Source organism: Oncorhynchus tshawytscha, linkage group LG16, assembly GCF_018296145.1.
Source record: "Oncorhynchus tshawytscha isolate Ot180627B linkage group LG16, Otsh_v2.0, whole genome shotgun sequence".
In the NCBI taxonomy this organism is placed as follows: Eukaryota; Metazoa; Chordata; class Actinopteri; order Salmoniformes; family Salmonidae; genus Oncorhynchus; species Oncorhynchus tshawytscha.
In genome coordinates this window covers 68,160,233-68,174,896 of record NC_056444.1, presented here as the reverse complement: position 1 = coordinate 68,174,896, position 14,664 = coordinate 68,160,233, and the positions used below count along the sequence as shown (strand labels likewise).

The following is a 14,664-nucleotide window of genomic DNA, read 5'->3' as shown; positions in this document are numbered from 1 at the left end:
GAGCGTGTTACTGTATTGCAGTGTGACAAACAATGCAAAATATTCAAAGGATAAAATCACTTAAATCTCATAGAAAAGCTTTTATTGTAAAACGCTTATGGACTAGACATCACAGTATACTGAACAAACAGGGCCACACAGTTTTCTAGTCTAAGAATTGAACAAGTGAAGAACATGTCACATTATCACATCCACAATTTCACACTAAGATTTTTGAACTTTTTAAAGTCTATTTTAAGTTGTTCCTTTTTACATTTATAGTCAACATGCAAGTAACTAAATGTCAAAGAACCACTTACCACTCCTCATTGTTCTGTCATACTGTATGAGTAAGTAACTCCATACGATCGTACCAGTCATCAGAAGACTCCAGAACATTTCCTCACGTCTCCACCACCAGATATGTAGTTGTCGTGTGCGGTGGCATTTGGTGTGCCTTTTTTTCTCACTGTGCTTAATTTATTCCTATGAAAACGCATGCTTGTCAGATCTTACCGCAATGTCCATTTCAGTCGTTAGTCAATAAGGCCCAGGCTCTGTGCTTTGTAAATGACGTACACAAGCATATTAGTTGGCATACAAGGCACTGTCCTTATGAGCATGGTCAATAACTACAGGTTGGTTTTTTCACCAGAGCGTTCTTTTTACTTGTCTTGCCTCCCTATGTTTATCCTTTTCTCTCAGGCAGAAATGACAGGTTGCAATATTGGTAATTATAAAGTAGGTGGTTCGAGTCCTGAATGCTGATTGGCTGAAAGCTTTGGTATATCAGACCGTATACCATGGGTATGAGAAAAATACTATTTACTGCTCTAATTACGTTGGTAACCAGTTAATAATAGCAATAAGGCACCTAGAGTGCTTGTGGCATATGCCCAATATACCACTAGGCTGTGTCCAGGCACGCCAGGATGCGTCTCGCATAGGAACAGCCCTTAGCTGTGGTATATTGGCCATATACCACACCTACTCGGGCCTTATTGCTTAATTATGTTCTGTTCTTCTACATTGCACCATTCTTTTCTTCCTCTCCTCACAGGCTGTGGTGACTATGCAGCACGTGGTGCGATCTCACCCGTTCTCCCTCTCCTATGTGCAGTGACCATAGAGATAACAAAACTCAATGGATATACCTGTTTTAAGCGTGGATATTGCCATTGAAGGCTTCCGCTATAATGTAGTCAACTGGGTGGTGATTCCTATGGGTTATAGCCTCAATGGAGCTGCCCAGGCTGTCACAGACCCTATAATGGCACAGATATAAAGATGATTCCTCTATGGCAGTGACATACAAGATTGAGGTGGATTTATATTCCTCTAAATCAACCCCTCCACAAACTACTACTCCACTCTTCTCGTCCTCTCGGTCTTCCTTTCTCTGTCCTCTATACCCATCACCTCTCCCCTCTACATTAAACAGTGGTGACTGACAGCAGAGGGTTGTAGACCTTCTTCCCGTCAGGTGACCTGGTCCCGTGAGCCAGTAGTTCCTGGATGGTGATCCAGTTATCTAGGATTCTACGGCTCCGTTTCTTCTGGCTCCTCCTGTGGCTCAGCTCCAGGATGGTAGTGGGCTCCTGTCCCTGTGTAGCCCCGTGTTGTCCACCGCCATGCGACTCCCTCAGGAAGTCCAGCCGGCTCTGCATCATAAACTCCCTGCGTCTGCGCTGCTCCCTGGCCCTCAGCAACTGCTGCTTCCTTTCCTCTTTCGACCAATAGCGGCCCATCTTCATCTCGCTGACGGCATCGTCGTCCGTGGTCATGCCACTGCGCTCTTCCCGGATCTTCATGGCCCGGGCCTTCAGGAGGCGGTCCCTAACGGGACGCTTGGCAACATAGCGGGAGCCGTCGCTTCGTACTTTGACCTTCCACTCCATACGTGGTGAGGCTGGCGGCGGGAGGGGAGGGAGGATGGGTAAGGAGGGCATGTTCTTGCATGTGCTCCCCAGACTCATGGGACTGTCGCTGCCCTCCCTGGGTCGCTCCAGGCCCTCGGAGGTACAGGGGGACCTCAGCTGCATGCAGCTCTGGTAGCGCTGTGGGATTCTGGGGCCAGAGTGGCGGCGGGACAGATAAGGGCTGTTCTCAGCACTACGTCCTCTTCCCCTCCCCTCTACTGTCCCGTTGGTTTTGGGGCGTCCCACACCTCCATCCGACCCCCTCCTGGCCGCCCCGTCGCGGGATAGGGATCTGAACTTGGCGCCTCCCGGGCTGGAGGTCTTGGCTTCTGCTCCACTTCTGTGTGAGTTAGGGGAGTAGGGCTGGTTCAGGTTAGCCTGCCCCCTCTCCTCCCTCCTGCCTCCCCTCTCCCTGTGTCGGCTGGGGGTCCGACACTGCAAAGAGGCTGAGTCTCCCCCCTCCAGGCTGCTGCGGCCATGTGCAGAGAGGGAGGGGTACTGTTCGGTGACCAGAGGGGTGGTCCTGCAGCTCTCCCCTCCTGTGTTGTAGGCGCTGGTGCTGTCCTTGTCAGAGCGCTCCCTCTCAGGGAGCTCATTAATGTCTGACAGCTCATGGATACAGGACTCCTCGAGAACCAGAAGAGCCACCCGCCCAGCCCCGGCCCCACCTCCGGCTCCGCTCTCCTCCTCCTCCTCCTCCAGGGGCCATGCCTTCAGACAGCGCTCCCGGAGCTGCTGCATCTTCTGGGCCCTCAGGATGTTACGACACTTGAATTCCAGATGGCGTAGCTCCTCTTCCAGGAGGGCCATCTCATGCTGCATCAGGTTCTCATTCCTGTTCACATCCAGAGGAATCGCCCCATCGCCCCCCTGCCCGTGACCCCCATGCTCCCCCAGCAGCAGAAGAGCGTTGCCGTTCTTCTCATAGTAGCACTTGATCTCCAGGAGCTCCCTGTACCTATCGCACTCTTCCTCCGTCAGTCCAGGCATCATCCTCACTGGGTCAGCTGTGTAGACCCTCTCCCCTGCCAGGTCAACACCCCCCCCTCCTCCTCCACCACCCAGACAGTCCAGCCCCAACAGAGAGTCTGTGCTGAAGTGGAACTCTGTGGAGTGACCATGGAGCAGGGGTGGGGTGTCCCTGTCCCCCTGGCCAGAGTGGAACCTGCGCATGCTGCCGGGGGTGTTGGTGGCGTTGGTGGTGGGGGCACTGGTCTGGTCGTCTCCCAGCAGGTCATGTTCTGAGGACTCCTCGTTGCGGGTGCTCTCGTCTGTACGGCCAACCCCGCTGTCCAGCTCCTGGCTGTTACTCAGCACCGTGTGGAGCAGGCTAGGAGAGTCACGGTGACCCCACCCACGGCCTCCCACCCCACCACCACCCATGACCCCTGGTTCTGCATCAAGCACGGAGGCCCCGTTCCTCAGCTGATGGGGGCTAGGTAGATGGACGGCATTATCCAGAACCTCCAGCTCCAGCTCATCTGGGTCCAGCTGGTTGTCATTCTGAGTTGTAGAAGGTGTTTCACATATTGTGTTTGTTGTTTTGATGGCCGTTGTTGAGTTGAAGGTGTCATTGAAGTGGGAAAAGAAACACATGAGTATAAAGCAGGTTTATTTTATTGTACTCTTTTGAACCTCATACAACATGTTAGACGTAATCTTATTGTTCATCTCAGTCACTAGATGGCGCAGGAGCCAACTTAATGTGTGAGTTCATTACCATTTTAAAGACATTTTTGTACTTGGGGGTATTTTCCACAGACCTGTCTGGATGAATAGGTCAATTGGGCCTAAAGGTAAATATATGCACACCCACTCACCCAGCTATACGCGTGCACACACACATTACCAGTCTGTTCTGTCCTGATTTTGATTAGTGTGTTGTTACTACTAGTGAATAGAGTAGGTAGGAAAATGACAAATTCATTCCTTTACTCAGACCCTCTGAGATATTGATAATGTGTATGTAAATATTCTGGTTGAATTCCGCAAACAATTCACGCCTCAGAGTGGAGTTGACCACATTTCATTGATATACATTTTAATTGTTTAAATTTTAAGTTTCAGGCTTTTGGATTATTCTTATCTAACAACCCCTTTAGGTATCTCCCCCTATCCCCAAGACAGGTCCGATGCAGCCAATTTTATCTGAATATCAAGTCATTTCTGGGTAACAATTAAATACCATACTGTGATTGTTTTCAATTAAAATGGTCAAAAATAAATAAATAATAGCTTCTTGGCAAAAAGCTATTTCTCAAGCAAGAATATTGCTAGGACTGTATGGGAGTGGCCTGAGTGAGGGTCCTAATTGGAGGAGCCTAATGGCAGAGAGGGGAAAGTCTCTTTGTTATTGATCTATTAACTTCTACCTCATGATGTCTCCAGGCGGTCCAGAAAACCCACCCAGCAAACGAGCTGAAATTTCAGCCGGCCTCTTCAAAAGCTCTTACACTAAAAGGATAATCATTTTCACAATTTCACAGTATTATTCCAACCTCAGTGTGGAAATATATATAAAACACACAAAAGAAATCATGATTTTGACTGCACTGCCCCTTTAATCTCTGCTCATATATTTCTCTCTGATGAATCCCCCTCTCATCAACTCCCTCTGTGAGGATTCATATTGATAAAGCATTGTCTATCTTTAGCCTACCCTGCATCTCATTTCTCTCTGCAGATTGGAGGGCGCCACATGAGTAAAGGAAGATGAGGGTACGTGCAGTGCGTGACTGACTGGGTAGCAACCTACATTTTAATGGCCCTCGCTTAAATCTGCCCTCTAGCTGAATGTGGACTGCATTCCGATTTCAACACTGACTGTGTCACAGAGCACATGTACAGACATGTGTGTTTGTGTCTGTGGCTTATGCACCACTCTCAGTATGAAAAGGGTCAACTATTCTGCCCCATCTGGAGGTGTGTGTTCAGTGATTACCCATTTGCTGTGTGTATGTGTGTATATTATGGGATGTCCTGGGACTGTGTCCTCAGATCTGTTGAGCTGTGACCTTGAGGGAAACAAAGCAATGCCACATTGGCACGTACTGAAAACAAGCAGGCTCTCCTCGTTCTCCCACTAACGCTCGCTGTCCATCCCTCCCACCCCCGCTCCATTTCCCACTATCTGTCCTCATCTGTCTCCCTCTTCACTCCTCTCACCTTTCCTGTCTCCTGGGTAAACAGGGTAGGGGGAGATGCAGAACTCCAGTCTTATTTCCTTTACATCAATGTCCCCTTGTTATAGAGTTTACCAATCGGATCTGCCTTTGATTCTATGTTGATCAATTTGGTGATCTATGTTGAATTGTACTTGATGGAAAATTGTAAATGGGGGTCTTGTGAAAATAAATAACTGTAGTGGGTGGCGCTGTGTATGTTTTGTACGCTCGATACAGATGTAAGATCTTAATTTGATCCAGTTTTCTACAGCAAGAAAATAATCCGTTAGCAACAGGAAATATGGATTATTATGTGGATTATAATTAATAGACATTTTTGTAGAGGATACAATTTTCTTTAAATTCAAGTCAAATTTCCAAGTGAAAATTACAAACTTCAGAAATCTTTTTATACCTTTTTAAATGTCCTGCTTTGCGGGAATATTATCATGTAACAGGGTGATCAAATTAAGATCCTACATCTGTATGTCAGATGCTGGGTGTTTTGTTCTAGGAGAGGTTCTCACCTCTATTTCGGGCCTGGCCAGGAGCAGGGAGATGTTGGTACTGTCCTCCCTGGTAAGAATGGCCACCGCCTCCTCTCTGTTCTGGATGTCCACCCCGTTTATCTGATTCACAATCACATCATATCTGTACTCTGATCCTTTTTTCTACATAGACTTGCTATAATATAGAACTTTGTCTGAAATGTTATCTTAACAATCCTAATGTTCTCTTACCTGTAATATTCTATCCCCCTCTCGGATGCGGCCATCCATAGCAGCTATACTATTGGGGTTGACCTGGAGTGAGAGAGGATTAGGTTAGCTGGCAAACAGGCGATCAGAGCGAGGATAACCCTCATCCTCACTCCCATCCTCCTCACCTCGCCCACATAGATCCCCAGATCCTCCTCATCGTCTGTCCGGTAGCACACCGTTAACCCCAGCTTGTCCTGCTGACGAGACTTATACAGCTCAACCTCCTATTGAAATGTGTGGCAGGAAAAACACACGTTTTGAGTGACAAGTTAAACACCTGAACACTGGTAATGGAGATAGAGAGGGCATGAAGAATGGGATTTCTGTTGGATTAGATGGTAGACAATTTGATTTGACAAGACAATTGAGACTTACCTCGTATTCTAACTCATCCTGTCGGAGATCCCCCTCCTGCTGAGGGATGTCAAAGTAGTTGTTGGGTTCATAATATTCAGGCTCTAGGAGACTGAGAATAAAACATATGAGAAAATATGCCATGTGTCCCAATTTTGTTTGTTTGCCAGACATACAGAATGCAGCGCTTTCAAACATCTTGGATAATTTGAATCTCAAACTCCACCCCCCTCTCTGTCTCTCAATTCAATTTAAGGGCTTCATTGGCATGGGAAACATGATGACATTGCCAAAGCAAGTGAAGTAGATAAATGAATGTGAAATAAACAGTAAATCTATGTCTGTCCCTTTCTCTCACACACTCTCTCTCGCTATCATTCTCTACCCTTCTCTTTCTCTCTCACACACACATTCTCTTTCCACTCACAGCTCATTGAGCAGGTAGGGTTCCAGGATGGGTGGCAGCGGTGGAGAGGGGGAAGGGTGAGGGGGCGGGGCTCCACATGGGTTGTGGGTGGTCCTTCCCAGGGTCAAGATGTGCTGGAAGCTGATGTCAGTCTGAGTGCCGCTATCCACACAGTCAGTCAGCCCCCCTGTCACTGCTACTGTCCCGTCCAGCCCCACTAGTCGCCCTGCATGTCCCGCCCGCCTCCGTGTCCCCCTCCTTAACACGTGAGACAGCAGGGGGTCTTTCACATCCAGGGTGGTGTCCCCAGAGAGACGAGACAGCTCTTTACCATTCACCTAGAGGAGGGAGGGTTCAGAAGTTAGCCAGCAGAAGGTGGGGGAAGAAGGAGAAGAGTGAGATCAGAGGTTAGAGAGGAGGAGAAGAAAGGAAGTATAGGGGAGTGGTGGAGAATGTTTAAACACAAAGGAGTACAAGGACACGGAACATACAGAGGAAGATGTGAGAGAGAGCAACACAAAGGAGTACAAGGACATGGAACATACAGAGGAAGTTGTGAGAGAGAGCAACACAAAGGAGTACAAGGACATGGAACATACAGAGGAAGATGTGAGAGAGAGCAACACAAAGGAGTACAAGCCATTTATAGAGCGAGAAAGGGCAATGGGTGGGTGGTAGAGATTGGACTGGTGTGTGATTACAATACAGGTGTATATAAAGATTAAACAGGATAATAGATAGTAGATTTATTGAGCCACATTAGCAGAGCTCTCACTAGACATACAGACAGAACAGGTTAGTTCACTGTATTCGAATTAACCACAGCACAGAGACTGAGGAGAATAGATGAACACAACACATACAGACAGACCTAAACACAAAGCTAGGGGTTAGTCAGTCAACACAACCAATTAAGTGAACAGACAATAGCACAATACACCTGAACAAATAGAGAAATGTGTAGGTCCATTCAGAAAGGTGCATTCGGAAAGTATTCAGACCCCTTGACTTTTTGTACATTTTGTTAAATCACAGCCTTATTCTAAAATGGATTAAATAGTTTGTTTTTTCTTCTTCTTTTTCTCTATCATCAATCTACACACAGTACCCCATAATGATGTTTTTAGACATTTTTGCAAATGTATAATATAAAATAAATCTGACATTGCATTTACATAAGTATTCAGATCCTTTACTCAGTACTTTGTTGAAGCACCTTTGACAGTGATTACAGCCTCGAGTCGTCTTGGGTATGATGCCACAAGCTTGGCACACCTGTATTTGGGGAGATTCTCCCATTCTTCTCTGCAGATCCTCTCAAACTTTGTCTTGTTGGATGGGGAGCGTTGCTGCACAGCTATTTTCAGGTCTCTCCAGAGATGTTAGATTGGGTTCATTCGGACATTCAGAGACTTGTCCAGAAGCCACTCCTGCGTTGTCATGGCTGTATGCTTAAGGTCGTTGTACTGTTGGAAAGTGAACCTTCACCCCAGTCTGAGGTCCTGAGCCCTCTGGAGCAGGTTTTCATCAAGGATCTGTCTGTACATTGCTCTGTTCATCTTTCCCTCAATCCTGACTTGTCTCCCATTCCCTGCCGCTGAAAAACATCCCCACAGCATGATGCTGCCACCACCATGCTTCACCGTAGGGATGGTACCAGGTTTCCTCCAGACGTGAGGCTTGGCATTCAGGCCAAAGAGTTCAATCTTGGTTTCATCAGACCAGAGAAGCTTGTTTCTCATGGTCTGAGAGTCTTTAGGTGACTTTTGGCAAACTCTAAGCGCGCTGTCATGCACCTTTTACTGAGGAGTGGCTTCCATCTGGCCACTCTACCATAAAGGCCTGATTGATGGAGTGATGCAGAGATGGTTGTCCTTCTGGATGATTCTCCCATCTCCACAGAGAAGCTCTGGAGCTCTGTCAGAGTGACCATCAGGTCCTTGGTCACCTCCCTGACAAGGCCCTTCTACTCAGATTGCTCAGTTTGGCCGGACGGCCAGCTCTTGGAAGAGTCTTGGTGGTTCCAAACTTCTTCCATTTAAGAATGATGGAGGCCCCTGTGTTCTTGGGGACCTTCAATGCTGCAGAAATATTTTGGTACCCTTCCCCAGATCTTTGCCTCGACACAATGTCTCTGAGCTCTACAGACAATTCCATCGACCTCATGTCTTAGTTTTTGCTCTGACATGCACTGACAACTGTGGGACCTTATATAGACAGGTGTGTGCCTTTCCAAATCATGCCCAATCAATTAAATTTACCACAGGTGGACTCCAATCAAGTTGAAGAAACATTTCAAGGATGATCAATGGAAACAGGATGCACCTGAGCTCAATTTCGTGTCTCACAGCAAAGGGTCTGAATACTTATGTACATAAGGTATTAATGTTTTTTAAAATTTGTAATACATCTGAAACTAATTCTAAACACCTGTTTTTGCTTTGTCATTATGGGGTATTGTGTGTAGATTGATTAGTAAATAAGGCTGTAACGTATCAAAATTTGAAAAAATTTAAGGGATCTGAATACTTTCCAAATGTCTCTATATTAGTAATACACCCTCCCCCACACACCCACACATAGGGTTACAAAGGCACATCACAGTGTTTGGTACATTTAGCTCAACTAAAAAGGTTTTGAAATCACATACAGCTGGGTAGAAGAAAAATTTATACTGAGACCTTCAATCGACCTTCTCCATCTAAAGAGCACAGCATGTTACTTATTTGACCCTTCTGTGGAGAGAGAGAGGGAGAGGAATGGAATCATTAGAGAAGAGAACATGAAAGTTAATAGGGTTGGTTCAGTGGGAAAAATGAAAGTATTACAGTATGTTGTAAGGAAATGGGTTAATATTGGTTCAGATCATAGATTGCCTGTTGGCAGGCTAATCCCTGTATTAATCCTAACTCCCTCTGCATGTGTCTAACCATGCTGTAAATGATCCTCTCTCTTTGAAACAACACAACTCAGTTACGTCCTTTACAAAAAAAAAGATTGCAGTCAGAGTGCATTATAAACTGCAGTTCAAAATACCACAGTCGACTGCAGTTACTGCAGTTTCAAAACTGCAATAATCAACATGTGTACCAACCCAGCCTAATATATAAACCCTCTCTAGTTCCCTATATCTACATGTCTGTGAAGTCAGTTCTCTCTCTCTCTCTCTCTCTCTCTCTGTGTCTCTGTGTCTTTGCGTCTCCCTGTCTCTCTCTCTCTCTCTCTGTGTGTCGCTGTGTCTTTGCGTCTCCCTGTCTCTCTCTCTCTCTGTGTGTCTCTGTGTCTTTGCGTCTCCCTGTCTCTCTCTCTCTCTGCGTGTCTCTGTGTCTTTGCGTCTCCCTGTCTCTCTCTCTCTTTCTCTCTGTGTGTCTCTGTGTCTTTGCGTCTCCCTGTCTCTCTCTCTCTCTGTGTGTCTCTGTGTCTTTGCGTCTCCCTGTCTCTCTGTCTCTCTGCGACTGCTTTATTGCCTACCCATGTAAGAGACGCAAACTCAGTCTCAACCTTTAAGTCTTTACTGAAGACTCATCTCTTCAGTGGGTCATATGATTGAGTGTAGTCTGGCCCAGGTGTGGGAAGGTGAACGGAAAGGCTCTGCCTGGTCGGTTCCCCTCTTTCCACTGGGATTCTCTGCCTCTAACCCTATTACAGGGACTGAGTCACTGGCTTACTGGGGCTCTTTCATACCGTCCCTAGGAAGGGTGCGTCACTTGAGTGGGTTGAGTCACTGATGTGATCTTCCTGTCTGGGTTGGCGCCCCCCTTGGGTTGTGCCGTGGCGGAGTTCTTTGTGGGCTATATTCGGCCTTGTCTCAGGATGGTAAGTTGGTGGTTGAAGATATCCCTCTAGTGGTGTGGGGGCTGTGGTTTTGGCCTTTCTAGGGAGTTTTTCCTAGCCACCGTGCTTCTACACCTGCATTGCTTGCTGTTTGGGGTTTTAGGCTGGGTTTCTGTACAGCACTTTGAGATATCAGCTGATGTATGAAGGGCTATATAAATAAATTTGATTTGTTTTGATGAAATACAATTTGTAGATATTGCCAAAGCAGTATAGTGGTACAGCATTTCAGTAAATACAGTACAATGCAATGAGGATAATGAAATACAGTTCATTTCAGTAGTAATAATAATAGATATACAGGTGTAACCGATGTGAAATGGCTAGCTAGTTAGCGGTGGTGCCCGCTAATAGCGTTTCAATCGGTGAAGTCACTCGCTTTGAGACCTTGAAGTAGTGGTTCCCCTTGCTCTGCAAGGGCCGCGGCTTTTGTGGAGCGATGGGTAACGATGCTTCGTGGGTGACTGTTGTTGATGTGTGCAGAGGGTCCCTGGTTCGAGCCCGGGTATGGGCGAGGGGACGGACTAAAGTTATACTGTTACACAGGTACAACACTACTACTGTTATATTGTGTCATTCTAAACAGAAAATGTCAAATAAATAAACAACTAAATGAACACGGATGATGGTTACACTATGCATACTTCTAAGTTATATACAATTGAAAAACTACAGATAATTAATGTTCATGGGATGTTCCTCAGGCTATGGCAATCATATACTGTATATATCTGGCAATAATATTTGTGGTTTCTCCCTCACCCAGAATAATTCCCAGTTTTATGTCATTAGGAAATGCACAGAAGTTGGATATTGATAGAGATGTTTTCTTGAAAAAATATCCTCTTATTTGGGAGTATTTCTCACAGCGGAGGAAAAAGTTAATTTCTGTAACAATCTGATTGATTTCCCTGTGTGTTTGAATAATACAGTTGTTTAGTGTTTTTAGGGGACTCTTTTCAGGGTTCAGCTCTTGGGTTTCCAGTGCTTTGAATTGTAAGGATGTTTTGGGGCTATATTTAAATTTAAATGGAATCTTCAGAGTTCCACTCTGCATGCATTATTTGGTTATTTCTTTTGGCTATTTAAGATAATTCTGCAGAATTCTGTATGTAGGTTTTATATTTGTTTTTTCTCCCAATTGTTCTAATCGTAAAAACAGGTTGGACCCATAACCTCACTTCCATACAGTGCAATTGGTAAAATTACACTTGAATATTTTGCACCAGATCTGGATATTAATGTTTATTTTTGAGAATTTTATTTTTATGAAGTAAAATGCTTTTTTCTTTTAGTACTTTCACTGCTAAACCAAATCCACCAGAGGCACATACTTTTTGTCCCAGGTAGTTATACCATTGGGCATGTTCAACCATGGTATTTCCTCATTTCAAGGAGTGTCTGCTGCAGATAGAGGAGGGTTTAATATTAGGGATTAGTGGGTGTAGATCTGCTTGAGGAATCTGATTGAAACAGCAGGGATGTTGCTCCGGGGGTGACTAAACTGTCTCAGAGGAGAAGCAGTGATCGTGGTCAACTGACGCAAGACCCCACAACATTGAATCTGTTCAGAGGTGAAAAATCTTACAACCGTTTATGCCCCCCTCTTCTATAAAATGGTAATGCACTTTTTGGTGTTCATAGAATCCATTGGTTGATGTCATGAGTGCACAGCTGTGCGAGTGTGCATAGACTATGTGCTTATGCATGTGTGTTTGTGTGTGTTTTAATGGAGCACTATAGACAGTATTGAAGTTGTCTAAGTGACAGACAGACACCCAGACAGACATTGTGTTAGTGGTCAAACACTGACCATGGCTGTCTGGGGTTCTCTCTCTCTCTCTCTCTCTCTCTCTCTCTCTCTCTCTCTCTCTCTCTCTCTCTCTCTCTCTCTCTCTCTCTCTCTCTCTCTCTCTCTCTCGTGCACTCTACATTGCTCTGTTCTCTCCATCTCCAGGCTCTCTTTCACTGTCTCTCTTCTGAATGCTGTCACAACACTTCTCGTTCTCAATCCCCTCCCTAGAGGAGACAAAACACGTTCCTCTCTTTGAGCCGCTTCTTTCCCCTGCCTGGTTGTCCTTCCCATACTAATGGCCTGCCATAAATCTCTCTCTCTCTCTCTCTCTTTTTATTTGTTATTTCAATTGAAGACAAATAAGAAACTTGCATGGTTCTTAGGCAATGCCAAATGGAGTTAACAGTGTGAAGCGTACCTGTATTTTTCATTTGTCAAGTCTAATGAAGTTGTCCACGACAAACGCTTGTCATGCCACTGAATCAAGCATTGTTCTTGTATTTTCTCCTCTCTTTGGCTGGTTCCTATTCCCTTAGTTTGTCTACACTGGATACACCATCTTCAGGACCAATGAGGGATTGGGTATACAGAAGAATAGCCGTATGATCATGACTGACAGGTCTAAGAACACTCAGAAAAAATATGTAGGAGGGGTGCCTCTGCATTAATTATCAATGAGAGGCAGTGAGATGGCTTTGAGGTTGGCATCATTCAGGTTAATGGTTGTTGTGCATTAGATTGGAAGGATAATTTATCTTGACATGTTGTGATGCATTATACATCCACTGGTCCATTATGTCAGCTAAGTTCATTACCTATAACCTCTGACTTTAATGCTTCTTCGGCTGTCCCCATAGGAGAACCCTTTGAAGAACCCTTTTTGGTTCCAGGTAGAACACTTTTGGTTCCAGGTAGAACCTTTTTGGGGTCCAAGTAGAATCCTTTCCACAGAGTGTTCTACGTGGAACCTTAAAGGGTTCTACCAGAAACCAAAAAGGGTTCTTCAAAGGGTTCTCCTATGGGGACAGACAAAGAACCCTTTTTTCTTAGAGTGTAGCAGTGTCCCATTGTATCCAATGACAGTCAAGTCAAATTGCGGGTGACAGAGAAAATAATATTTATTGTTAATTCCTTCACTAAAGGTGTATGTAATAACAGGCGAATAGATACTGAGTTCCATGCCATTATATATTCCTATCATAAGGTACAATATTCGGAGTAGCACAGTAGGGGGGAGGATGGGGCAGGAGGTGGATCGAGGGGAGGGGGAGAAAGAGAGAGGGAGATGAAAGAGAAACAGGGAGCTCAAAGGAGTGAAAAGCGAGGGAGTGATGCTGATGGAGAGCAGCACAGGGGGAAGGGGAGGTGAGGAAAGACGAGTGAAATACAAGGACAAAGAGAGAAGGAAAGGAAGGAGCTTTCGAGGAATAGTAGATAATGAGGGTGTGAATGTCTCACAACTCCATGCTTGTTGATAAATATTTGAAACACACAGAGGAACCCCCAGGGAGGTGTCTTAGTGGTTGAGGCTTAATGAGGTGTCATCTCAGCCATTTTAGCTGCAGATTGATATAATATCTACAGTACACCAGACAGTGAGAGGGGAAGAAATGCTCCTGTAAAGGTGTCCACATGCTTCCCAGTGAAAACAGTTTGGAAGAGTTAGTGCATATATTATGACCCCATTTTGTGACTTTTTTGTTTGTTTTGGACTTCGGTAAGAGTTTTTCTCGGGTGTTCAGGAACACAACATTTTTCTTGAGGCAAGCCGAAGTCTACTCCGCTTCGTCAGTGATTGGTCAACAGTAGGGATTCATCAGTAAAGTCTTTGTTGTTATTCAATGAGAGACGACTCGTTTTCATCCACATTTTACATTTAGAAATACTGCATCAAAGTAAAATTGTGACAAAAACGTCACAAAATGTCGTCCTAATATATGCACAAACTCTTCCGAAATGTTTAGGCTGGGAGGCATGCAGGTACCTTTACCGGAACAAAATTGCACAACTAAGATCTCCTTGCCAAAAATGTCAAAATCAAAGCCAGACACAGATTAGATTAGATTCATTCGGAGTATTTTAGCCTGCCAAGTGTATACAGGCTACGGCATCTCAAAATGGACAAATAGTACAATCGCCGCTTTTTTCTCGTTTTTCAAGCAAATGTCTTATGGGAGCAAACACGTTCGGTTTGCCTGGCCGACTTCGGCTAACCGCCAGCCAAACTGAAGAATGTTGACGTCTTAAGTCGCTCTGAATAAGAGCGTCTGCCTAAAGACTAAAATGTTTTAAAAAATGAAGACAAAGACTGGGAATGGGTGGTAAACACCCACCCAGCAGTAAATGAGTATTTGTAAAATGTATCGCATCATAAACTCTATGCTGAAGCATATTCTTCCCAATGAATACTTATAAAATACTATAAAATGATGCATAAAAATACATGATAAAA

General features: G+C 45.1%; 1 protein-coding gene across 1 annotated transcript in view; it reads right to left on the bottom strand.

The window, feature by feature from the left end:
• Positions 1-65: 65 nt before the first annotated feature.
• Positions 66-14,664, bottom strand: part of LOC112216184 (PDZ domain-containing protein 4) — a 36,523-nt gene continuing 21,924 nt past the window's right edge. The window contains exons 2-8 of the mRNA XM_024375988.1: positions 9,265-9,318; positions 6,605-6,921; positions 6,199-6,289; positions 5,949-6,047; positions 5,803-5,865; positions 5,590-5,691; positions 66-3,401 (exon numbers count right to left, since the gene is read on the bottom strand). Of these exons, the coding sequence (XP_024231756.1) occupies positions 1,413-3,401; positions 5,590-5,691; positions 5,803-5,865; positions 5,949-6,047; positions 6,199-6,289; positions 6,605-6,921; positions 9,265-9,318 (2,715 nt within the window). The 3' untranslated portion in view covers positions 66-1,412. The remainder of the gene's footprint in view (positions 3,402-5,589; positions 5,692-5,802; positions 5,866-5,948; positions 6,048-6,198; positions 6,290-6,604; positions 6,922-9,264; positions 9,319-14,664) is intronic.